At 44.1% G+C, this 27602-nt stretch overlaps 1 protein-coding gene across 1 annotated transcript; it reads left to right on the plus strand.

Moving 5' to 3' along the window:
• Nucleotides 1–1625: 1625 nt before the first annotated feature.
• T265_00949 (hypothetical protein) lies at nt 1626–27230 on the plus strand (the record flags this gene model as incomplete). Its single annotated transcript, XM_009164864.1, has 9 exons — nt 1626–1929; nt 1966–2032; nt 2067–2139; nt 10103–10271; nt 14283–14618; nt 15956–16292; nt 20338–20570; nt 22331–22691; nt 26800–27230. The coding sequence occupies 9 exons, from the start codon at nt 1626–1628 to the stop codon at nt 27038–27040; spliced, it is 2121 nt and encodes a 706-aa protein (XP_009163128.1).
• Between the last annotated feature and the right edge of the window lie 372 nt (nt 27231–27602).

Below are 27602 nucleotides of genomic sequence, written 5' to 3' on the forward strand. Positions count from 1 at the left end.
CAGTATAGCTTTCCGATTTCATCTCACGAGCCTCTGGCTTATTGCTCATGTCTATTCACTGTGATCTTGTAAAACCTATTAAATCCACCCACACTAACTTGTGGACCCAACTGTCGCCCAGTACCCCGACACCCAAAGCCACAAACATGACTACAGCCATCCGGAAAATCCCTCGTACATCCAGTTGTCCACGCTGATCGCTGGCGGATCGGGTGTGCACACAAACACGGAAGAAGAGCAAAGACGAATATCTCATTAAAGGTTCAATATTTCTCATTCCCTCAATATTTATTAAATCCTAACACTCCAAAAACTCGAAAAATACCGTATTTAAAATGTTTCCCGATCCGTCGCGCCAAAATTTCCAGTCCAAAATCGATGCAAGTTTTGCACTGTGTCGGAGTTCTGTCAAGGAACTAGTCATCTACAACTTGGCGATTGGCAGGATATTATGGTGTATACAATTCTTGTGTTATTGTTTATTCCGAAATGGTGGGTGGCAATGTTGGGTGGCCAATACTTTCGGGTCCTGGGCATCTAAAGCCAACAAGCCTAAGACGAATACAGATTTGGCATATGGGTGTATTCCAGTAGGTCCTCCTTCCTCTTCACAAGGCCCAAACGTAAAGGTAGGAGAGAAGGCGACCCTCTCCTATGCCGACCTCCAGGGAATGCAAGATGTATAGTATATGGCAGACTGCTATTCGGGCACGGCAATCAGGTAATTCATACCAGATCGCAAAAACACTGATACCGATCTCAACGTGTTCGACTCAGCCTCATACGGGGGATCATAATGGATGCGACATAAAACCCGACCCTTTTAAGAATTCGTATCCTTGTGATGACTGAGTGCAGGGTTTTCTATTAAGTGCTTCAGCCGCTTTTTCTTACGTTTCACCCCATGGCAACGGAGGACGACGCCAATGGTGTCTTCACATGGTAACAGCACGAACTTTCGGGTGGCAGCATTCTTCATTGAAAGATATTAGCCGGCTAGTCACCTTAGTTTCAACGGTTATCACAGCCGGATCTTATCACAGCTGATGGCCGTCTTCTGTGCGTCTTGGATGGTAATAATTCTGTACCACGCATGAATTATTTGAGGGATGGCAGATGTCACAGCTGAAAACATCTAACCCTCTAAACTTAAAGAGTCAAGGGAAATGTTTCTCTTCGGTGTGCCAACAAGCAAGTCACTGGATCACTCTGACTACAGGATTAAATCGTTATTCTTCTGATTGAGCGGTCAACTTTTCTCCGTTTTTTCATACTCCACTGATCCAACGTGTGTGAAGCCCCACACTAAGAACATCATCGTAGATCGGCCTAAAACGTCTTAAATTTCCCATGACTGCTTCTTAAGTAGCTACTTAAGCGGGTGGGGTTTATTCTTTTTCAATACCATATCTAACTAATTACAGATATTCCACTCATACCCCCAGCAGTCGGTTACGGGCAGACGTTCACCCTACTTTTAGTCATGAGCATGAGCATGAGCAGTATAGAGCACTTTCCGATTTCATCTCACGAGCCTCTGGCTTATTGCTCATGTCTATTCACTGTGATCTTGTAAAACCTATTAAATCCACACTCACTAACTCAATGGGTACCCGCGAAACTCAATGGTGAAGGTCATTAACGACAGGACGATGGACAGGCTTCGGCTCACCGAACAGGAGATAGGCTTTTATTTCGACATTTTTGATTCCTGTGATGTGGAAAAGATAGGAAAAATACCAATGAAGACTTGCACTTCACTTCTTAACAAAGCTGGTCTCTCCCAGATGACGACCAGAAGGATTTTGAACATATTGGGCGCCGGCCATGGGGGCTTTCTGGGGCGAAATCAATTTTTCACGATGCTTAGGTTAGTTGCTTTGGCACAAGCTGGTCAGGAGCTCACAACGAATGCTGTGCAAATATCTGGTTAGCTTCAGCGTTCACTTGTGGTTAACATTTCAGGGAGGAACATTCAATTACCGAATTTTTCGCCCGATGCTGAGAAGAAAGCTATCTTCAGTTGGAAAAGGTATGTTTCAACTTCACCTGTCATGCTCAGCTAGAAGTCCTGTGAATGCGGCTGCAAATATTTCTCCAGATACTGACATTTCGGAGGGAGAGTTCAGGGGTTCCAATGTACGTACCGGTTTCACTGTACCTGTTCGCACTTCTGTCTCTGTGTTTAGATTGTCCCAAGCTATTTCTGTTCTGGTAACTTAATAGCTTAATAGCTGGTGTTGTATTCTTTTTTTGCTATGTGTACTCAAAAACGGTGAATTAATGCCTACCCGTCAACATTGATCACGTTAGTGGTTCAGCGTTTTTGGATCGGCGGTTCTGTTTTTAGAGATGGGATGGTTCACCATAGTTTGCATCCAGATATAGCAATGCTTCCAAAGGTCATGGCTTTTAACACGGATATAGCGTAGGCATCCCAACAGAGCTCAGATTTGCAATTGAAATACAAAATCTCATCTACAAGTTGTAATCTGGAACTACCGGTGACTTCATTGGGGAAACTTATTCCGTGCACTCCTCAGAGAACAGTGTTGCTTGGTTTTAGCTTAAACAAAATTCCCCAGCGCCTGTTATTGTTAGAGTGGTCGAGCCATGGGTGGGATTGAGTTCGCCGGCACTAGACACCGATACTCGCAAGTATAGAGAATTACTGAAGCAGCAGATGTTCTGTTTCAACATGTATACGCGGAGAGTGGTTCTTCCAAAAATACGTCAAGCAGCTTGATCATTTGCGACAAAATTCTATAGACAGAGTGTGAAATGATTGTGGGAATGATTGTGTTAAGCTAGCACTAAGTCCCTTCCCCGTCCACCTTTACTCTTTTCTTTACGATAAGGATTTCAAATAAATCATAGTTGTACGGCAGTGAAGCATCGGTGTTGAACACTGATGTCATGCTGTCGATGATGATGATGATGATGACGCAGCGAAGAAACCGCCGATCTTCCCAGTTTTATTCTATAACAACAAATTATCAGTAAGCTTTTTCCTCCATGAAGCTCGCGTACAGAGTCTCGCAAAAGTGGTCTGCTTTGACACTCGGCCTCTTTTAGGAGGGATCTAGCCAACCGCATGTTGTCTCACCTGGAAGTTAGCCTTTACCGAGAGACGTACTTGTGGTGTTTGTATGTTATGTCGATGAAATTCGTATTATGCGGACCCCAATCACAACGAGGAACAACGTTTTCTAGCCGCTGTCCAGACTTGCGAACGGTGTGTGTGTACCGGTTTCACATTCCAGTCTGTGGTTGGTCCCTCGAAAGGTTTCAGTTTCGAAATTACCTCCACTGGACTGGAGCTAAATAGCATCAATTCAATCGGGATGGCCTCTTGCCGAAGGACTGCATATTTACTATCCTGGTTATTAAGAACCAACTGGCAGTTAACTTTTATTTATCAAAATGCCGAGTATTGAGTATTCATACCCGAAAATTCAGGGTAAGCATTATTGTATTGTCGTGCAGTACCGGAAAGGATGTGTTACCTAGTTAATATTTAAGCCTCACTGTTTTGCTGTCAACAAAATTGGATGGTTTCCATCGCCTAGTATGTTATCCAAATGGATTTTTCCCCCTCCTTGATTGCGAGCGACGGGTTTCCAGCGTGTAGTATTCAGGGAGTAAAGTCTATTTTTGAGGAACAAGCTTATTATTTAAGGTCCGTGTAGTTGAAAATAGTGTTTTGAGACCAAGGGCACTTTTGTGAAAAATTCCATGCCTGGTTCTTCCTGATATAGGAGGAAACGAGAACATAAATTTTGTGTTTTTGAGTTTATTTCGAAGGAAAGGAAGGAGAAAGTCTCGCAAAAAGTATTATCTCAAGCCGAAAATCACAAAGTCAAAATGGAGCAGCCCTAACTAGGAGTATCGCTTGCTCGTTGAGCTTGCTGCATGGGCTACATACTCGAACTCTGAAAAATGTGTCCAGAAAGGAAACCGTTGTAAAAGGCAACATTATATTAATCACTCAGAATTAATTTCAATTCAAGACTACTGGTTCCTTAACACTTGTAATACTGAGCAAACCAGCTTGCGAGAAAGTAACAGCTGAGTGCAGCATGTAGTGAGGAAAACGCGGATTCATCATCGCTACTTAATGCATACGGACCTACAATAGTAGAACCCTAGTGCCTGCCATTGCGTTTGGCAATACGTCAGTATTGGCGGGTTTATGACCTTTCGGTTAGCTGTCACTTGATCTGTTCGTTTTGCCCCGTAATTGGCTTGCATTAGGTTCGTCAGCATGCCAGGAGGCGTCGTTGGTGTGCGGTTGAGTGGTTAATTCCACGTCTACGGGCGCTTACGTAGGCTTTAAGGGGTAACTAACACGAGGTACAAATCCGTGGACGTCGGAGAGAGGGGTGCGTTAATCGCATCTCTATGTTACTTCGAACGTTTGGTCAGTGCCACGTGAATTGCTGAGCTGTAACGCCCTTTTGGTGCCTAGCTGCTATGCCACCCAAAGGAAGCACGACGGGTGGGATACTGCCAGGTCACCCAAGCGTAGACAAGGGGGAAGTTGAGAGGCAGAGTTCGGGTTCGAACCACGGGCCTCCGCGCTCTAACCACTGAGCCATCTCGCACCACTGCTCGATTTCAAAGGGGTGTTGGACTCCGTAACTAGCACTTCTAAGGGCGGTCGGATTGGGAGGAATGCTTTCGAGGTTTGTCAGTGTACTCTGTGCTCTTCACTCAAACGCTCTGTTAAGGTTTACAGTGAACTGTCAGTCAGTTTCCTCACAGTTGATTGGGTTCACCGAGATCATCTTCTGCAATCATTTCTGTTTTGTTGATGAAATACACACCTAGATTCCGGAAGTCTAGGATTAGAAAGGTACCTGGAGAAGGATTACTGGACTTGGATCATGAAGACGACATCACCTTATTCTTCCACGATCACCCAAGCACACACTACTCCAAATAGGATGAAATGTTCCCTTGTTCACATTTTCCAGATAGACACTCTTGCTTCAAAGTTTTCAGCTCCGTCCAGCCCCTTTAAAAGCTTCAGGTTGTGGGCTTGAGAATGTTGATCGCTAAAGAACGAATCAACAGTTCATCCGCACCCTAATCATTTTAATACCTGGAGGAACAGCTTGTTGGCGTATGTTAACAAAAACTCTGAGAGGACAGCATGAAGTTTAGTGGGAGTTATCACTACCATCCCCAACCCCAAAAGACCAAACATGAACTATCGTAGGACAGCGTCCTATAGTTCACTTTTTGAAAGCAGTTGTGAAGTTTCGCTTACAAGCCATATAAAATCGTATAAAAAACGACGTTTCCCAGTTGGATGGAGTGCATCGGGAGAGTTTCAGTGATCAGGAGTGGGGGGACAACGATGGGAAACAACCTTGACATCAGCTCAGTTCTCATGACGCGGGAGGACGAGTCGTTTCTACAATGTCTAAAATCTCAGCTACTCAAGTATGGTGGTCGCCGGCAGGGCTGTTGCAGATGTCGATCCGGTGTTGGTTCTATTGGCGTGAACCGTATTCATCCTGAGACTCAGACGTTTATCATCAGTCTTAATTGTGTCAACTCAGGTTTACCGGTGACTAATTCGAACACACCACCATTTATGGCATATTTTGGGAACGAACATCGTTCTAGTGTCCGTATGAGTGCTGAAGAAAGTTTCCAAACCACAAGAGTCGATGTTACTGAATTTCCGCTCGAATTTAGCGATGCCGGAGCATTGACGACTGTCTGTTGATTGGACGGTCTCGAAGACATACTGTGTTCTCCAAAAAATATCGGTCGGAAATCCCCGTCTTGCATCGTCCAGCTTACATAAGCATAAACGAAAATAGATCGGACGGAAGGCTCATAAATTCAGAGCTTATTCTTCAAAATAATTTATTTTCTGTACAGTTGTGCACTCGTTTGTAGGAATGCTGTGTGAGTATTATTTAAGCTCGTTGTGACTTCACCCTTCGGAAATGTAGTTTAGCCAAGGTATCTGATAATAGTGATGATGACCCAAACTCTCATTCTCTGGCGTCACTCGTTTTATCCTAAAGAGTCCGTCCACTTTCAGTACTGATGGGAAAAACCTGGTTTCGGAGGCCGACGGAGGAAACACACTGGAGGGTTCTGTTGAGAACTTGCTGTAGGCTGTGGTGATCTTCAGCGGAGATAGCTATGCCGTCCGAGAATTCAAGGTCTGTGGTCAGTAAATTCTGTCCAACCTCCACCTCATGGTGTCCACTGGTAGCTTGGCGCATTATCCAATCAACCGCAAAATTGAATAGTGTAGGGCACAGTGGGTAGCCCTGTCAAACCTTAGATGGGTTGGCGTCTGTTCGTCGTGCATAAGAGTGCGTGCGCTCTTGGCCGTTCAGCGAGACTCGGCAACCTGATTTGCTTGTCAGGATGGCGCCCAACTTCAGTGCTTAGTTCGCATAGTTTAACGCTGTCGTGAAGTCGATGAAGCGGGTAATAGTTGGCTGCCGTTGTTCTAGGGCAAGGAGTGCGGAGACAGTTTGCTCTGTGCGATCTTTTCCCGGGCATTAATATTTACCGCTTGAAGGACTTTATAAGTGGGATACCAAATATTTTAGAAGGTACATCCAATAAGCCTATACCACGGCAGTTTCCAGAAATGGAAGAAATGTAGAGGTTTTCCAGTTGGATAGAAACGCATCGCTGTCCCAGGCTGAATAGGATAGTGGTAATGCACACTTCGTAGATCTATACAGGGATACCATATCCACTTGAGGCTTTACGGGTTTTCGGTCGATCAATGATTTCGGTTCGTCCGTTTGGGGACCACAGTCTACTTCATACGGCGAAGTACGGGACTCACTGGTCGATAGAGACGCATGGTAATGCGTGTGATTGCGGAGTTGTGTAGTGTTCCATACATCGAGAAAGTCTTTCTTGTGTCGTGAATAACTTTGCCAGATTCAGCGCATAGTATGGGTTTGGCGGGCAATCGTTCCCCGAATGACCGCCTGCCATTGTTTTGCTTAGTCACACATTTTTTGCAGCTTGCGCACTGATGACCGTGTCAATCCAGTAATCGTTTCCGTTGTTCCTGTTAAGAGGTTGCTTTTTGACGGAGTATTCGGTAGCCTGGCGCAGTTGACAGTGTTGACTCAACCTGGCTAGACAACCGTCTCATGCCCTCGAAGGTCCAGTCCTGTCGACTTAGCGTAGTTCTTGGGTGGTTGATAGTAGCTTCCTGAATCACATCGATAGTACGCGACCGCTTTGTTGATGTCATCGACTACTACGAGATAATGCTTCAAATTTTTCGCGATCCCCTCGCCTATCCGGATAGTCGAGTAGGCTGATTTTGTATTTTCTAACAGGGAAGAATTGTGGTGTGATATTCCTAGTTCTGTCTATCTTAACAATCGGGAATCCTGTACGCATGAAGTCCATTTAGATCATACTGTTCGGTCTGCTAAACTGTTCGGTCATCGTTCGAGAATTAATTTAATGCGTGCTTCTTAGTGTTCAGGAAGCACAACCGATTGAAATTAAGTTAACAGTTAACGATTTTCCCAGTGAGAACAGAGATTATGGTTTCTAAGGTTAGCACACAGGTATCAAATGGTCCCGTTCCAGTCACCAAAGACTGTAGGCACATTACATCTGGGTGCTCCTCCAACAGCTGCTTAGGACGTCTCATAGAACTTGTCTCTGATGTACTGGTCGGATTCAAATGTCAGTTCATATGCAGCTACGACGATGATGTTGGACGGTGGGCTTTTGAACTTACTAGTAAAATTTTGGAAATGATCGGTCCTAATAACAATAGCGCATTCTATGCTCTTCTATGGAATTCAGGGGCTGGACCAGATCATCATCATCATCATCATCGACAGCATGACATCAGTGTTCAACACCGATGCTTCACTGCCGTACAACCATGACTTATTTGAAAGCCTTATTGTGAAGAAAAGAATAAAGGTGGATGGGGGAGGGACTTAGTTGTAACTTAACACAATCATTCCGAGGTGCCTACACCTCCAGACATTCACTCAGGCAATCTGGACAGAGACTGACAACAAGAACGCCACTGACATCGGTTGGCAGCCATATCTTGTAGTGTCTCCAACCAGGCACAGTGAGGATCACGCGGTCCCCACCCTGGAAGGCGAGTAGCACCGATAGCGCTGGACCAGAATTACTCCAGGAAATTTAATTCGGTTTGAACCCTTCGCAGATATCCGGACTTCGAATAAGCTGTTTGTGACTTGACTCCCAGTTTCCAAGAGGGTCTTTACATTCCACCAATATCGAGTTTCCTGGCTTGTTTTCTGGTCGCTCTCGCCAGTTGAGCAGCCGGAATGTTGTCGCCTTCAGGGTACGCCATGGCATGAGAAGAATAATTGATAAGGGACAGATTGTTTCTGGTATCTACTACGGGTTAGGACCCCCTGGGTCATCGGAGTCGAAGTGTTTCCGGACCACTCCCTCACGGGATGTTTCGTCTTTTGTCTCAGAATACTCTTAGATGACAATTAAATGCGAAAGTTTTTGTTGTCAGATATGCTTTTTGAATACAAAGGATGACTTGTTTGCCCTTTGAGGTTTCTGGAATATCGCCTCAGTTTGGTGGGAACTCTGGAGTTTCTGGTTTTCGGGGGAACCAATTCGCCGATAACTGACCAGCTGACCACAATCCACAGGTTACGTGTTTTGCATTTCATGTGACTGTTTCCCCTAGTATCGCAGCCAATCGCACTGCTGCATCAACACTGCCGCTTTCAATAGGTAGCTGTCCCTCTGCTCACTTCGTTAAAACAATGCAAGACTAGTAAACCGTTTGGACCATTGTATCCCATGCATAACAGTCTTTACCATTTATCGATGATAGAGGCTGTAGTACCCGGAATCCACATACACTTGGCGCTCTGTGGTAGCTGAGTAAGAAAAGTAAAGTTTATTTATCCATTCGTGATCTATTTTACCTATGCATAATCAGAGTAGACACAATGTCTCGAACCGAGAAGTAACATTGATCTCTCATTCATTGCTTATTGTATAGCCGCTCATTGGTTTCTAGCTTCATCGGCTGTTATGTTTTCACTATCTTTCGCGCTGTACATTACTCCTATTGGGACACTACCTTTAGAGATGTATTGTACTATTTTGCTAATATTGTGTACATTCTAATCAACTCGTTTACAGTGCCAATTGTGATACGCAGCTGCCAGGGTTCCTTTAGGAAGTATTGGAGTGACATGCCTCTAATTCGTCCAGACTTAGAAGGCAACTACCGATAGGCCTCGAATATACATTTGGAACTCTTCATTAGGGGATTGGCTAAGTAATCCTTAGCTCGAAATTTAGAATATGGGAACGGACCTAGGTAATTTGTGCAAGCTCCAGTGTTTTTCTCCCGCGATCTCTTGTGTAGCAGGACTTCTCCGTAATCCAACGTTGTGGTCTCATGCGATCCCCACAAGAGCTCAGCTGTCCTATGGTTCTTAAAATGAGTTCTGTTTTAATTCCAGCCGTTTTACCATTGTCCTGTTTTGTTTGTGATCAACGACGATGGTATTATTTTACTCATTTGCTGGTTTGATCCTTTTCCGTTTCTGTTCATACAGTACAACAATAGGAAGTCGAATGTGCATCACATTAGGGGCGATATTTTTCATTTAGGACGTTCGGCATTATTTATGCGAAAGCTGATTTTGGGAGAATACCTGGGTTTCGAAAGACACACTCATTTGCAAATCGGTTTGGTTTTCACGAAAGACTCAAGCGAATCTCTCGTTTGTAATGTTCTTCAACTGAATGTGCTTCACTAGGCCGCCTTTACGAAAATAACTGGGTGCTTTGGGGATAGAGAGTACTAAATATTGATTTTGAAAATGTTAAACTCAGCATTCTTCCCTTTATTTCGTGTTATCTCAAAGAGTTCATCAAGCCGCAACACAGTTGTTTCTGTATACCCAGTTATGGGAGCATTGGATGGGCAGCTTTGACCAGTCGGTATTCATGATGATGCTATTCACTAATTTCGTTTTTTTGGTTCTCTTTTACCGCACTTATGCTAACCGCTGGTTTTATTCATCACTTATTAGATGGATCGCTTTATCCAATTCTTGTTTTCTATCAGGAGGATTTCCGTGGAACCCTTTCGGAAATTTCTACACATTTGTCCACTGTCTCACCGCCTCGCACACCCACGGCAACAAGGGATGAGGAGTTGTCGGACAATGCCTCGGGTTTTACCACTGATCGAACCGAAACTGATAAGTGGTTAGAGTATGGAGATGATGAGGAAAGTGAGTCGTTGTTTTGTTCATATGATGGATTGATGTTTGCTCACTGTTGCGTGCACACGAACCATGATCGTCTCACGAACGTGCACTTCTCCATCGTTTTGTGGGAATGTTCGTCCATCAGCCCAGCTGATACTCCTAATCAAAAGGGAACACTGTTTCCATTTGAATTTATCCGTGCTCGTTAAAAACCCATTTTCGAAACCAACCGTCTTTAGAACTGTTTCAGCTGGGGATTTGGTCAAGAATTGAAAGCTACCTTCGTTGTAAGATAGCATTGCCTCTCATTGCTTCCCTCCACAGCGCTGGTTGAAACCCATAGGGATATGAGGACCACTTTACAAATAGTGCACAAAATTGGTAGCTGTTTTACAGTGCCTAGTAACCAAACCACAGCCCCTATTTTCTACTCAAATAAATTCACATAGTTGTGCGTTTCCTGTGTCAAGGCATTTATGTCTAATAGTATAGCTTAGCCATTTATATTTGTGTGATGAAGAATGTTTAGGCGGCTAGGCGTACCTGCTGAAAGGAGGTCACGCAGCGCACCGAAATAGAAGAACGCTCATTGAAAATCTTGCTGTTCTCCCCTATATAAACTAACTGACACAGTTATCACATTAACGTAGCAATGCAGTGGTCCCTCCAGGGGCCTCTTACCAAAAGGAGTCGCTTTACTCAAGCGGGCAATCTTCATTGCAGGGCCCAACGGTGTTTGTTATGTTATACTATCTCCTAATGAATAGCTGCAGGAAGCAAACCGCGTATACATACAGGTATTCTACTGACTTCACCTGATACTTTGCTTATTTTTTCTATAAACAGCTCCCCACTGGGGGAGGGCTGTTTGTGCTGAACTATCTGGTATGCATCAGCCTATCTTTAGTCTGATGACCACTGAAGCCCACCACAATCTGCCGAGTTCTCGGATTGAGCATATGGACGTTTAGGCGCATCAAATGATAGGTTGGTTGTTGTCAGTTTCTTTCTGAATGCCCTCTTTCCTTTGCATGTCAGTAGGAGGAAGGGATAATATGTACTTGTCATGGGTGTATGTTTGTGATGCATAAGTATCATTGTTGATTTCGTTGTTTGTGATGATGATTCTAATGACTGGTGACGAAACATGTATCACAGCAGCTGAGTCTAGCCGGTTTCTTCATATAACTAGTGAGTACCTCGTTTGCCAAAAGTCTGCTGAAGGATGAATGTTTACAAGCCTAGAGATAAGTCTCACTTTTGCATCTAGACTGGCTGCTCATGACGGTTTCTCGCATGGTATTTGATAATGTCTGCTCAAGTTTAGAAGACGAGGTTTTGGCCTGGTAGAGGTTACATTTACCAAATCGTCACACCCAACCAGCATCAGAACAATGCCCTGCTTTTAAGCGGGCACCAGTTTTGGTATTCTTGGATTTCCAAGACGCATTTAACCCCTCCTACCTGTCTGTTCTCTTTGACATGGTTGATCTGCAAGGAAGGCTTCTGGAATTTTTCCTGATATAATGGGCTCTTCGTAAGCTCAAGCTTGCGGGCGTTTGAGTACAAAAAGATGCATGGGAAAACGGTACCCACTCTCCATTCCCATTCATTTCTCTAATTAATGGGATGAGAGAACGAATCCTGAGGCTCAGATTGCGGGTGACTAAAACCTTGTCGATATATGGAACATGTAGATGACATCGTTCTTCGAGGAAGAAAAAGAAGCAACAGGTGTTTTTGAGTTAACTGATCAAAGTCTTTGACATGAGCTTTTCACATACTAAGTGGAGCTCAGGTGGCGAGACGGATAAGTGGCTAGAGCGCAAATTTACTGACCGGGAGGTCCATGGTTCGAACTCGATCTTTACATCTCCACTTCTATTTAGGTGGACAACGTGATGGTATCCAAGCCCTTTGGTTTCCTTCGACTGGCATGGTAGCTAGGTTCCAAAATGAGTGTTACAGTTGAACGATTATCTGTCACCTTATTACCCACTAAGTGTAAATTTACGCTCCTGGATGTGCATCCATTGAACACGCTAACTAAAACCTAAGGTGAGGCGTTCGCGGTTGTGAATTGTTCTATTTATCTTGGGAGTTATAAACTCCGACCGTAGTGTGGCGGTTGAGGTCAATGCGCGAATCTGAGGATCACATCTGATAACTTGGGACAACCATGGCTACAGGATGGCATATGTCTGAACCTCAAGGAACGTTTACATCAAGCTGCACTGTGGATTTATTTGGTATATAGTTGCGAGGCGTGGTCTCTGCGAGGAGCGAAGCTGACACAGTTAGGCACTGAAACGGTGCTACAGCTGAACGATTTTTTTATCATCGGTCCGGTTGACAGTGTCGGTGCGTTATGCTTGAAGGTACAAGTCCACTTACAAATGAGATATCTTCAGGTTTTCGATGACCGTTATCTCAGAAACATAGCCTTTTTGGGTTGGTTCCAACGAATCCGCGGCGAGACAATCGGGAAGAAAGTGTTCCGTTGTGTCACGGGGACTTCAACTGACGATTGACTGAGTCCCACATCCTAACCTAATTAACCGATGCTGCCATAGAACTATACGGCGCTTTGGTTATTGAGTTAATGCGTGTGTCCCTTTCCACTTATAATTGCATCTCCAACTTCATTTCTCGTGGATTTGTTGAAGTCACTCATGGCCATACTGCACTTGCGAGACCAGGTTAATCTATTCCGAAGTCACAAACCACTCTAAAGCGGTTTAATATCGACTCTATATCATCTAAACTGTGCATCACAAGAGAGTTTCGATCCGTTCAATTCTCTGAATCGTGGCAGAGCAGTACCATTCAGCTCTAGGGATGGCGGACTAGGGTTTGGGTTTGATAAGCCTAAATATAGTCATGCTATGGACTTATGACAAAGATAGAGGCCCGTACTTAACGTTTGATGTCAGACGCAGATGTCAGTCAGCGCTAGACTTCACTATTCACCAAAAAGCGTAAGGAAACCGATTAAAAACTATTGTGCACAGGCAGGTAGATAGCACTTTCCAACAGGATTTCAGGCAGTTTCCGATTGTGTTTTCGTTCACCCTTTGTTGAAGTATTCTTTATGTACTTTTCGATTGCGGTCCAGCCGCCATGTCAAAGGGTGCCTCCGTAGATTCACCACTATTTGCCAAGATTACATGAGCCTGAGACAGCTAGACGATCAAGGCGCTAACCTAATGACCAAGTGGTCCGTGATTCGAACTCACACTCATCTTCTCAACCACTCCTTTCTAGGCTTGGGCAACCTGACAGTATCTCAGTCCTCGTACTTCCCTTCCGGGGTTCTAGGCTTGGCAACCTGACAGTATCTCAGTCCTCGTACTTCCCTTCCGGGGGTTACAGCGTTGAGGCATATACACTCGAAGGGTTGTAATTTAAAAGTACACCTTCTCAGACCTGAAAATTCTTTTACTAGCCCTTGAATGAGAGTGTTTGGTAGAGCGTCTGACCAAATACTATTACAAGCCAGTGTATGAATGTGGTTTAAATGTGTATGTGCATACCAATGTTCATCGTATTTTGGTGAATAGTGTTGGTCATTCAAGGCTTGTATGCGTGCCCAACAATGTAAGATAGCACTCTGAATGGTTAAGCAGGAAACTATACGTAATAAAATGCGATAAAGCATTGTGCAACCACTCGGAAGCAGTAAAATTGAGTGATAATTCAGCTGCAACACCTTTTCGATGCATAGCTGACATGCCACCCGAGAGAGGCATGAGGACTGAAATACTGCCAGGTCACCCGAACCTACACAGAAGCAGTCCGTTTGCCGAGGATTTGATTCGAACCACGGACCTTCCAGTCAGCGGGTTCGCGCCTTAACCGCTGAGCTATCTGTAGAAGCCAGTGTGAGGTAAGCCGGCCGTATCATACGTCATCTAGTCATTGTACACACTCAGCATATGGCGGGACTCCAATTTCCTGTCACACTTATGCAACCGGTCTTTCTGCTGGACCGGTCTTACTGGACCTATGTCAATAGATAATTTTTTCGCTTTGCAGGTCTTTTAACAAAGGAGCACATTGAGCGGACGGATCCGTATGGTGTTCTCCAAACAGGGAAAATGCAATCAAATGATTCCTGCAGTCCTCATCGATCTCATTCCCGCAAATGTCGCGAACACTATGTAAATCGAAGCTCTTCATCGGCCAGTTCGGGCTCGGTGTCAACATCCACCTTGAACTCCAATACAAGCATATCTGACGGTACTGTGTGGCACGCCTTAGATGACGGTACGGTAATAAAACATGTGACACCAGAGTGGGCGTATCGTAACCTAGAAAACAGGCCCAAAAATCGGGCGATTTCACCGATTGTTACCTCTCCAATACATACTCGTGAGTTTGCCCAATAGCGCCATGATACTATGTGTTCTTTAGTGGAATTAGTGTGCACTCCTTCTCGGCACATTGTCTAGCTCTGTTCGGACGACTTCCCACTATATAGCAGCGACAACTTCGAATGTCTCTGTCTTGATACATTTTTCGCGTTCGTTTTAGAAAAAAACATGTCACGTGACCTCAAGTGTCTAGTAACGAATGTACACATTTACCTTCCAAGTCTCAGCTGGTGTCCAACCTGACGAGTGACTCGATCTATCCCAACAACTAAACTAATTCGACTCGGAAGATCCATCCAGGTGATGTGTTGCTGGACAAACCGACAGCAATACGGGATTTGCTGTTCTATCTAGAGAGACTTATTGACGAGAATATCTGGCAACCGTCCCAAAAGTGCACAAAGGAAGTGAGATTTCTTGTCCTGTCTGTGAAAGGTGATTCGACACCATAAGGAATATCTTCAATGTTGCTCATCTGTTTCTTCCATTGAAAAGTCACCCGTCTGAAGCTTATGGGAAAGGTTGGAACAATCAGCATCAGAATTAATGTGCCCAGTTTGTGCAAACAGTCAAGGCTCTCTGCAACACTTCAGCTCGACTGACCCAGTAGTCACGATAGAACAAGTCAGTTGTCAGGTGAGACACCATCTGGGACTTGACGGTTAAATATATCCTTTGAGTAAGGCCAAGTGACATTTTCCATCTTTTTTCTCCTCCCCCCTCTCTCGAGTTTTGCCTGTTCGTACTTCATTTTTCATATACAGTGCTTCCATGCAACAGCCAGTTGATTATTATTCGAGGATGATTTACGGGCCTCAACAGTGCTTGTTTCAGTAAGGTAATAAGTATTTTCAGAACATTGCCCTGTTGACTTTGCTTGCCACAGTTTACTTGAGGCGATATCCACCTATAGTCTTGCGACCACAGCGGCCAGGGCTGTGAAGATAATCTGTGTTAGTCACCACCCTACCAGAATATTCCCGCTGTTTTGCTTATTGTCCATTTTTTTACTATTGAAACAGGTGGCTTAACCCAAGTGAGTGTTCCAGATGTAGGATTTCGTGACTGAACGAGTCAGTCTGCTTCTCCTATAAGTTTTCAGCACTGTTTTCTATAACCGAGAATAGCTGTAATTCTAGTTCAGAAACTTCAAACGGGAACGTATTTTTATTGCCTTGTGTACAGGCGGGTCTCTGTGTGACTCTGGGGCTAGTCATAAGTACTGGTTTGGTAACAACCCAGTAGTTCACCTCAAAATCAACTTAGGTATCGAGTTAATAGTGTTTCTCCAAGTTTGTCCTTCCACTGTTTCTGCTTATTTATTTGCCTCGTCAGCCCTATCGTCTGACATTGACAATACAGATTATGAGGTCAGACTCAAGCGCAGTTCACGGTCAAAGAGCAGTGGATTCGGACTCTGTGGAACGAAATCTCACACAAATTACATTATGAACGGAACACAAGTTCCAACTGAGTCAAAGAAAGAGCATCACCAACGCTGGCTTAGTTTGTTTACTTTGCATCCGAAACGAGAGGTGGAATATGCGAACCAGTTTGAAAATCTGTTTCCAGATGGCAAAACAAGTAACACTCAACGAGCCTCTTTTTCGGATATTCAGCAGCTATTTATGACACAATTCCGGGTATCTCCTGAGGATTTGAAGCAAATTTGGTAGGTCTCCTCGTCCTCTGGTGGTGAAAATTTTGTCCTAGAATCACTCTTGAACACCATTGTTATGCTGTCCGTGATAGTGTCGCTTTATGCTACTCTTGTCAAAACATTCCATCTTAGGTCACTCACCAATTTCTCCAGACGTTTCTCAGCGGAGTTCTTTCACTTTGACATTAGACTTCATGTTTTTATCGTTTGTAGTTCTTCGTGGTTCGTCGAAGAACATCCCGTCCACAGACATTCAGTACAATGTGCAAATGACTTTACTGGAACTGCACTGTTCGCCCAAAATGCCTATGGGATAAACACCGGTTGGTATATTCAGTAAAAAGTTTAAGACAATGCCAAGAGGATACTAATACCTACCTGGTCGTTTATTTCGTTTGACTTTGTTTGGGGTTCTACTCTGTCATCTCACATTGACCAACTTGTGCTCTTCAGATACAAGCATTGAGAAGAGTATCATATCACGAAGTGTTCGATCGATTGCTTCAACCCAGCTTACCGTACATTTACTTATCTTGCTGCCCAGGCCATCTCAGTTGGATAAAATACAGCCATCTACATGATCAAAAATGAAAGCCCTAGTACTCGGTTCTCCGTGTAACTATTCGTACTGCTGCGGAAAGGAGCCTATGAATGCTGAAAGCCATGGACATGCTAATTTGATTGCTACGCGTCTTTTGATAAAAATGCACTCATGAGGAACAACATGGAAGGTTGGAATCTTGGATATATAATAAAAAGGCGCATAAATTTCATCGATAAAGACATGGATATTTGAGCACATCTAATGCCGTTGCTCGTGGACTATTGCGTATACTTATCACTATCGGCAACCGAAGTGGGTCTGTTTGGTTTTACACAATAAATGTTCGTTGACTAGCTACAATATGTTCTCACCTGGAAGAGTCAAGTTGAACGATACGACGAGGAAGTACATAGTATGTTGAATTGGTCGGTCAGATGAAGCATTCGGTATGCTTCAAGGTTCGTAACTTTATAGCGTAACTTCTCTGGCGTGATGCGGTAGCAAAGCATCACCATCAGGCTAAGTAAATATCGAAATGTGTTCAAGACCCTGTAGGAATGTGCAAGCCACTTCAGAGAAGCCTTGTTTTGCTGTTTCATCCTTATTGGAAGTCATCAGCTGTGCACATCTAACGAAACTCCAGAGTTTCTAATCGCGACCTAGTCAGAAAGGTCACATTCCTGAAGGCAATCCCAAAACGCCCAGAACCTAATGAGACCCTAAAACTCCACCAAAATCCTAATAGGAAAGCTGGCAAGCATTCAGGCCATCCATTTTTGACACAATGAGCAAAACACCTGGGTGTTCGTTTCCCGTGGCCCGATGATGCCCGCATTGGTTGCTCAACAACTAAGGTTTATGCTGCTACAAAGGTACGTGCACTAGTCTACAAACTCAAATTGCTCCTCCTCAATTTTCAAAAACACATTTTACATTTTGAAGGTGCAAATCGCATACCCACGTAAACGCCTGAGGCTGTTGAGTCATGTCTCCAAACAGGATCACTCAGAGAAACCCGAACTCCATCTACCTAGGTCAGACTGCTAAGGCACGCGATGTCTTTAGATTACGAAATAACCACTGCGTTTTTAGCGACCTTATGTTTCCGACCTTCTGGTCAAAAGTGCAGGATGGGCTCCCTTGACATTAGCAATCGGAAAGTAGTATTCGCCCTTGCAGCTTTTAATTCATCGACCATCACCCACAACTTATTTCCCGTTTACTCAAGTATTACTAGGCCGGTTTTCAGCCACGTAATATTTGTTCCAGTAGGATTAACAGAAATAACGCTTTGATTAATCCGAAGCCATTGGCTTCAACGCCTAGGCTTTTCGATTCATCCACCTTAAGTGATACCGAATGATTCGGTGTCGTTATGCTATTTCCTAGTTCACCGGTGGACAAACGTTATATCGACCTGTACCAGCAGTCTAACGCTGATAAATTGAACTAGATCAAGTTAGTTTACAGACGACCAGATGGCCGAAGTGGTTAGAGCGCGAATTTACTGACCGTGAGGTCCATGGTTCGAACCTGACCTCTGCCACTCGACTTCCCCTGTCTAGGCTTGGGCAACCTTGCAGTATCCCAGCCCTCGTGCTTCCTTCGGGTGGCATGGCAGCTAGGCACCAAAATGGTGCTACAGCTGAACGATTTTTTTCACCCGATTCTCCTGTTAAACCCTGATCAATGTGCAAGTGATTGTATTTCGTGAACGGAGTTCCGTTTGGCTTTTCTGGAGTGGTACACTGGTTCGGAAGGTTGAGGTGGCACTTGATGTTTATCCAAGCCACCACTGTTTTGTATTGCAGAGCTAACTTTTACAGTAGCAGGGATTTGGTTCGCAAACATGCAGAGGTTTCAGGAACTGCTGGCACCACGAATCATTAAGGTAATCAATTCGGGATTGAGCTTTTTGTAGGAAGTCCAATCGCGCAACGGCTTGGTAAATTTATTCACTCCTCTTACCTGTCTACACAGCTAAACACACATCCGGTTGTTATGCTGCATAAAGCCCCATTTTGAACACATTGTACTCGAGTTGAGTGATGTGATATCCCGTGAAACTAGCACCCAGCCCTACCTTGTTACAGTACTGCTGATACGGTGTGACAAATTTTTCTAATGACGGAATCACCCACCCAATATATCGGATTTGGCAGTGGTGTCTACAATAGACTTTGCTGGAGGGAAAAACGGTTCGCCTAAGTGAAGGAGCTACCTTCTAAGTAAAGTGATCCGGTCTTTTCCTCCGTTTTTTGTGTGGACGATTGCGGTGACCTTGTTCCCCTGCTGTTTTTTGGAAGTCTTAACTGCTTTCAATGCTTATTGCTGATATGTATGGGTGTATTATAGGAGAATGGTTCCTCAATGGAAAGCATGTTCCTACCGTTCCTCGTGATTGGTCCATTTTAGAAGACCGTTCTTTCTACCGAGATCTTAATAATCGTCGATGTTTTCGTTATATTAAAATGTGAAATAATATTATACGATATAGTGAAGTGTATTGCTGTGTGATATGACTTTACTACTGTGTGATACAAAACATATAGTATATTTCGCGTTTCCTTGCTCTCGTCTGAATTTTGCTGATGTAACAGGGAAAAAGTAGCTTCTTCATTATGATGTGGAAGATGGACTGACGACTCGTAAACAAGCTCCCTTACGATATGCTTTGTATCGTAGCCATGAATATAGATGACTACCGAAGAGATTCATCGTCCGCGGAGTCTGTTCAAAACTCTACTAAAATCATACTATCCATGTGCACATAGCATCGTTGTGGCTCTTATAAATCAGCTCTACCACGAAAAACCCCATTCAAAGGATGCATTTGGATATTCTCGAAGGTGCTTTATTGAGGAGAGGGTTACCTTGGTATGTATTTTGTAATCCGACGTACTAGGGCATGGATAGCTGAAGCGTATTTTCCCGATATAGTCACACTATCTGTCAATGGTGTCCTCGATCTCTATTTTTGGTGTGGGCTCCGCTTATCAGATTTTCTGGTTGATTTTCATTCTTTTTTTGCCATGCCTAAATTAGTTACAATTCCCTCCATGTTTGTATGGCCACGATGTTTACTGCTAATATATTCATGATGATGACGCTGTGGATGCCTGACTTTTCTTGCAGGACCCATATCCGCTTACACACTTCTTGCCCGAAGGTCATGAGGCAGGGCTAAAAAGTGCTGGGGCTATGGACTGAAGGTGCATTCATGCATGTGAAGTGTATGAGGCTGCTGACTTCGGAGACACTCTTTAGGCTCTGTGAGCATACAAATGACGTGTTACCAAACCTTTAACTACGTCAGTTGCTGTTTCTCCTAGTTTTATTTGGAAATTCCCGATTTGTCGTATGAGTTAATGCCGTTATCATTGCTACTGGCATTAATTTTGCATGTTTCTCATTTAGACCACTAAGGTCTTCGCTCTCTCGCGTTTTTTAATGGACGTCACTTACGTTGCCCCTAAATCCACGATGTCTTCACTTTCTCATGTTTCCTATTAGGCGTCTGGCTGACCTCGATCGTGACAATTACCTGAACAAGGCTGAGTTCTGTCTCGCCTCACATCTCGCCCACTTGCACGGAAACAAGGGCTTATCAATCAATGATGCGGTCTCCGCCACAGCTTCCTACATTGCCAAACACCTGTCGGGTGTGCCAAACTCTAGTTCCCACACAGCGCGTGCGTTTATCTCCAACGCTCTTTCGCACCGTACTTTCGCCCACAAACCAGCTAGTAAGTTCGTTTTCACGTGATAGTGTATCGAATTGGAAACCATGTAACCAGTGTTCGGTTTCGCTTTCATCTTCCCTTGCGTGCTAGATTTCTGTGGTGCAATTAGTGTTTTGGTGCCTGTTACCAGCAGCTTTTTAATTTCTGCGTGGTACTTTAAAGTTTTGCGGTTTTTCACCTACCCTATCCAAATTTTTGTCATTGTTTTCTCACTGTAGAAGCTCGTCAGTGTGAGAGCTCCCACATAACCGGCTTTTACCGCTATTAGACCTCATGCAGACCCAAATTCAGAAATAAGCTAGCTAGGGACATTTGTACTTGGGAGATTGGCCAGCGGATAAATCAGAAATGACGCAGACGACATTGTGATCAACATCAGATAGAACCACGGGTCTGGTTGATCAGTTATAGCAAGCCGGTGGTCAATGAGACCCAGTTATAACAGTCATTCTGGTGTTCTGGGACAAACAGAACGGTAGAAATAGGGAACACGGGACGGAAAGGGATACGAAGAAACATGCAGGATGAAACGACCTCGGACATGTGTCCAGTCGAGTGACCTTGGACTCGTGGCCAGGTGAGCGGCGGTCCGAAGTTCGCCTTAATCGTTCACCTTCGTTTCAAGACGATACCGACCACAAATGTAACAAACCTACAGTTTTCAGCAGATATACGTAAAGCCGGTTGTGACGAGTATGGGACGTAAAGAAGTGGTTACCTGTCTGTCGAAGTTCGTACTGGATAGAATAGGGAAACAGGAACAAGAATGCTGGAAAACACGGGGAAATCGGTCTTCTGCTATGTAGCTTGAGATAACTCAAAGTCTCAACATTTTGATTCCTGTGAACTTCGGCTGTGTATTCTCAAATTATTTACTATGACGAAGGGTTAGTCGGCATATTTACTGGAGATGCACGTCTCCTGCAATATCGTTTAGCGAGACTTACTACTACACACTGCGACCGCCAGTATCTAGAATAGGCTCCGCCCTACTGCTAGCTTGGGACTGGATTGTTTTCTAGTGAACGCAGCGCACGGACAAGAATCGAATGTCTAATATCCGGTGAGACATTTTTCTACTGGTTTCTGACAGGGACATCAAATGGAGTTTATCATTTTCCTTTATATCCTCTGGTGTTTTACATATCTTTTTGCTAGTCTTACGAGCTGGTGATTTTTCATTAGTCTTTTTTTATCATTTCAAGCTAGAATTTAACACGGAAGGGAAAGCCTACAGTTATGAGCCAAAATAGTTTGGGCTGATCGGTAACTAGCGGTTATCTATGAGCATACGTACTGAATCTAATCAAAAGGACGAGCTTAGTTTATCTGGTATTTTCCAGAGAAGGAGCTAGCCTGCGGTTAACGTCATCATCTAAATGGTAATCTTTGCTTATCACCTGTAGTGGTTCTTTTGCTCCATGGGTGAGACCGAGGTCACCGCAGAATACCGTTAGATGGTTTACAGTACATGGCAAGGAATACCTCACCGCAAAACATTTCAATGCTACTTCTGTCTTGCATTTCGTCTTGTGGGTTTAGGGATGCACCATCAATCTGAATCTTAGTGGCGTTATCACATCAGTCTCGGCCGGTGCCATTAAATGCCTGATATACTTCCGTGAAGCCAACACGAAATGCAGTAACATGCATTGAGACCCAACGGTATTTTGTTTAGTACAGGATTTGAAACGAAGCGTGACTATCTATTTTAGGGAACTTGTGTTTTCACTGGACGTACTTTTATCTCCCTAAAAATGCAGTCGATATGGTTGAAAGCCAGCAGCATAGGCCAACCATGACTGACTTTCAACCAGTGGAAACCGGTGACGCAGAGGACGACTACTCAGTGGCGGAGCAAGATGCTTTTGGAGAAACAGCGTTGTTACCCGATCGTGTACCAGGCGACACAAATCTGTTGGAACATTTTAGCCCTCGTTCCAGCCACTCCTGTTCTTTGGCCACCTCCTTTTCCGTTAACTCATCAGATTCCCAAGTTTCTTCACAGTCCTCCTCAGTCAGCACCTCTTCCTCAAGCGAGGCTGACTCAGATACTGAAAACCACAAAGATAGTCCTTCAAGATTGGTCGACGGCAAGTCGAACTTTAGGAAAGTGAAACACAGGTGCGTTAGTTTTGTGAATTTGTTTGACCCCGTCGCTTTATGACATTTTTCTCTTCCCTCATCACCCACGACTCACTCATTGGTTCTATATCTCTAACCAATATATATGTCCCGTTGGTATTCCTTTGTTTCATCACTCACCGTTTCCTCAGACGACTGGATGTAATATTCCCTTCCCTGGCATAACAAACTTCCGCACGATTTTTCTGTTCGACGGTCAGTGATATCTTTTTTAAGTGAGTCTAATGACGCAGCCACTGATCAGACTCTATGCGTGATGAGATTATCGTCTTGGGTATGCGGTTATTGAAAGCCTCTAGCCTATCATGGAATATGTACTGTGATTAGGTCATATGCATGGATATGACTGTCAGGTTGCCTGCTGTTTTTTCCTACCACAAAGAGCGATAGTGATGCTTCCTGACTTAGTCTTGCACGAAGAAATAGCGATCCACTTTATTTCTCGCCATATTTTTTCCTATACATTCGCTCAGCTACTCGTCGTGGCTGTGCGTAAAATACTTTTAAAAAATTCCTTGTTTTGCTCATCTGGTTTAGAATCGTCCCACAAATCTCACATAACGTTCTGAAATTAGTATTAAACTAATATGAAGGTCGCCGATCACGTACACTGATTTCCCTACGGAGGGAACACCGCGTACAAATGAACGCCCGTTTGGAAAAGTAGTTTTCAAATGGGAACACGTCATTGTTTATCTTCGCTAAAAATCTTCAGCAGGCATGACTATTACAATTGATTTGTGAACATCAGGTCAAGCATTATCCTCAGGTGGGCGAAGACTTATGTCGATTACGTCAAGGACTGACCATGTTCACACAGCAATTGTCGCTGTGTGAAAACGTTGCCATTGTTTGACTTAATTATACCGTGTTCAATCATCAAGTTTAAAAACCGCGCGCTTGCTGTACAGTGTTTATAGCTATCACAGTTTCACCGATGATTCGGGAAGGTAGAGGTAGATAGGTACGCATTGCAGGCGATAGCTGATTTAATTGATGCGTCAATAGAGGGCTGTCAGTGGACTATATATTAGGGTGATCGGAAAGAGAAGTCATGCATTGAACATCTTGGATGCACGCGCTATTGAGCCATGTCTGACAGCATCTCTAACCACCGGTGTGTCCCGTTTCGGGATTCCAATTCAGGGATGTGGTAATGATCAGTGCAGCTGAGTTTAGTGCTAATGGCTTTCATACTTCGTTGCCAAATCATTGCTTGGCCCCTGCCCCCTGGCTCTTTTCCATCTTTCACGTGGTTGTGCGAAAAGGGCTCTTCGAGAAAGCATGTCAACTGGCATGCAGAGCACTTGAGCAAACTTGCGCAACCAATGAAATCTGGTCAGTTCGTTTACCATAGGTGAGTTATTCTTCCGAGGACCGGTCGATGTACTTCAGCGTTGCTGATCCGTTGCTCCCACCAGACCCAGGCCATGATCCCAGGACACAGATGGTTAATCATGGAAAGCTTTTCAGCGTCCTCAGCGCGCATCAGCCAGTTTTCCTTATAACAATACGGAGCGCACCGTAGCACTGTAAGCTCTATCGTCAACGGATAAGCTTATGTCACGCCTACGCCACAAGTGAAACGGGTTCACGCAAGGTGCTCTAGCCTTCCCAGTCCGGATGGGAATATCCTTTTTGGCTAGACCACGGTGGCACACCAGTGGGTGATACCCAGAGCCCCCCTACTCTTGTTCTTCTGCATCCAGATGGAGAAAACTTGATACAACTGAGTTAAACACGACGGCTTGCCTATGGTTTTCAGTCGCAGAACTGATAACTTGGTTCCTAGCGTAAAGAGCAGGATTTGTACGGCGGTTCTCTGTTCATTTAGCGTATTCATCGGTACACCTCGGGTATTTCTGTGCGTTGAGTTGAAGAGTGCCTGTAGGGATACGCAAGAGTGAAAGAGTTTAAGTGAGATTAGAAGTCTACCATGAGTAAAAACGCCGAGAGAATTGCGGGTAGTTTTGAAGTCAAGAAAAATCGTCGGCAAAATAGTGCTAACGTGTAACAAGAAATAGGAAGACTCAGCTAGAGGCGGAACACCGAAGCGACAGCCATCGTCCCTCAGAAAGTTTGGATGCTTCACTCCTGTTCATTATGGCACATAACACAACATATGGAAGCAAAGATAGTGACTGGTTGGGGATCGATGGGTAGGGCAATGGAAATTGCTGTTGCAAACTAGAATGCTTTCGCCCACGTGTTTTTTGTCGGTATCGTGAATATTTTGTCTAACGTGTACTCACTGCATCGTCTGTATTGTTCAGTTAACGTGTTTCCTTTTTTGTATAACTAACGTATTTTGTGACTACGCGCCCCAGCAACCCCTTTCTCCAATGTAACTGTATCGCTAGGCCTGTCCACGCACGAAAAAGGTTGTTTTTCACTGGTTACGACATTCCATCCAATGCGCAACATTTTGCTAGCTTTGGAACTCTTATACGAGATAGTGTATTGTTTTTCCTTAACTAGTCATAGTCGTTTTTAAAGATTAGATGAAAACAAAGGGCATCTGTAACTTATGATCTTTGTCAATGTTTGGTTCATTAACGTTCTAATAGAAACGACCGAAGGTGGAGGATCGCAGACGTTTCCGACTGAGGATGCGGAAAAGAGGGATCTTATTTCATAGCTATGACTAATCTTGAAGGAAAGAATGTGTACTTCAAACATCCAAAAGGCATGGGTAGAAACTAGTAGATAAAGCGTCATAGGTTGCCATTCCTTGGTAGCTGCGTCTATTAGTCACCGAAACATAAGATTTTCCGTTTTCATTTCAGGTAACTAACTAAAACGATATGAGCATTAGGCCTTGACAACCGGATACATAAACCTACAATATTGATCGACCATAGATCTTGTGGCTGTCACATTGGTACAATCCGTTTCAGTTGGGTCGCACGCTGCTAAAATCCAAAGGGGGGAAGCTGCCTTGGTGTTGTTGTTGTTGTTGTTTACACTTTGCATCCCCGAGGTCTTCCCCTATTACCCCGGGGTTACCGCCAGGTGATCTCTAAATCAGGTGCTAACTTATGAAACCTGTTGTATCCACATCCATTTGGGAGTTTCGTCCGGTATTTTGACGTGTGAGAAGGAGCTTCACTTTTCCTCTGAACCGTGTGGACGAAATTCACATTGTTCTCAGGATACAGCCCACAAAAGGCTGCGCTCTTGACAAACCAGCTCTTAATTTCAAATAAGGTTTCCCATTTTGAGTTCGAACGAGTTTTTTCGGCTGATTCTTATTGTTTCTGTGGAACACTACCACGGGTTTTCTTCGCAAAATGGAGTCATTATCACTTCGCGAGTTTTATTCTTGGCTCTGCAATTATATTGTGCGTCTATGTTGTACATGCTCCATCAGCCGCTTGAGTGAAGGTATGCGGTTTTCATGTCCAATGTTCTTTTCACAACGTTGCATAAAATGACAAGATACAAGAACGACTAGTCTTTAGTGCATCACGTCTGTGTGCCCAAAATATTCGGTATTCATCTTCTTTGAGTGAGTCGTTGGTGATGGTCATGTAAACCATTACCAAAAGACACACACATTTACTCAACCGTCCCCGACAGTCCCAAAACCAGGGCTCATCACTTTACGTTCCAGAGTATTTTGTTCGTTCAGCTGTAAATTTTCCAACACGTTTTCGTTCAGGTTTGCTGGACAGAAAGCTACTGCAATGTGGCTCAATCGGTACTCTGGCAGTCTGTTAAGTGCTTCATCGTGTGATCTGCATGTGATGACCTCTAGGCTCTGGAATTTTCTCATCTGTGAACTCCAACCATAGATGTGTGCGTGTGTGCAATCAGCGCCATTCAAATGGATTACGTTAGCATCTACAGCTGTACTGTTTTTGGTTTCGTTCAACCAATGCATCACTGTTGTATTTGAGGTTGCCGGTTTTCCAACTTTGGCTACTGAATGCGTCCACCAAATTAGTTACACTCGTCGGCAGTTTCAACTACAAATCTACATGGTTGCCCGAAAGTATCCACATCCTGGTTGGGAATCATTGAATATTGATCTGATGCGATAATCCTGTCTAGTCTTTTGTTAATTACCTTCTCTTCACCCTGCTAGGAGAGTCGATCCGCTTCAGGTGTTAGCCGCAGTTTCTGGCCACCGCCCTTCAAAGCTAGCTCAGTACTCTGGTGGACACCGTCGGCGTTTGCTTGCCTCGCTCATCCGAGAGGCAAAAGCTGCAAATCATTCTCTCCTGCGATTAAACAACGAAATACGTGCAGAATGGATCGAACTGAACGACCAACATGTCAATCTAAGTGCTCAACTTCAACATTTGGGCCTTGAACCACCCAGCTAATGTGGGCTTTCCTGTACTGACCCGTTTTCTCCCTTTACTCTGTACATTTGCTCTGTAACAACATTATTTCCCTATCTTCATCTCCACATATGTACTTCATATTCGGGGCTTTATTACCACCAGGTCAGAAAATTGCATGCACCAATTATACCAGTCATTCTATAGGTGATTGGAAACAATAAATTCCGCATCAGTTGCTTCCCTCATTCATTGCAGGCACACTACAGGTCGAAGAAATTCATTTACGGATAGTTCAAGAAAAAACCCATTGGTATTAGGTGAGAAATAGCGGTCCTTCTTGGGAGGAGAGGATACCTTTTAGAAATAACCCTATTTGTGTCAAGCACTGAAACCAGTTTGATAACACTGCAACTTTAGCTGGCAAGGCATGCAATCCCTATAACTTACGGCAACTTCATATATTATTTCAATGCGAAGGTACTTATTTTACCGGCCTTGGGGGTTGCAACAGTACTTTTGTAGTTAAATGTGGCAAAGTGATGGCCAAATATGTTTTTACATCTTATCATCTTCCTGGCGCACGGCAATACTCGTCGCTAAA

This window comes from Opisthorchis viverrini (assembly GCF_000715545.1).
Source record: "Opisthorchis viverrini unplaced genomic scaffold opera_v5_10, whole genome shotgun sequence".
NCBI lineage: Eukaryota > Metazoa > Platyhelminthes > Trematoda > Opisthorchiida > Opisthorchiidae > Opisthorchis > Opisthorchis viverrini.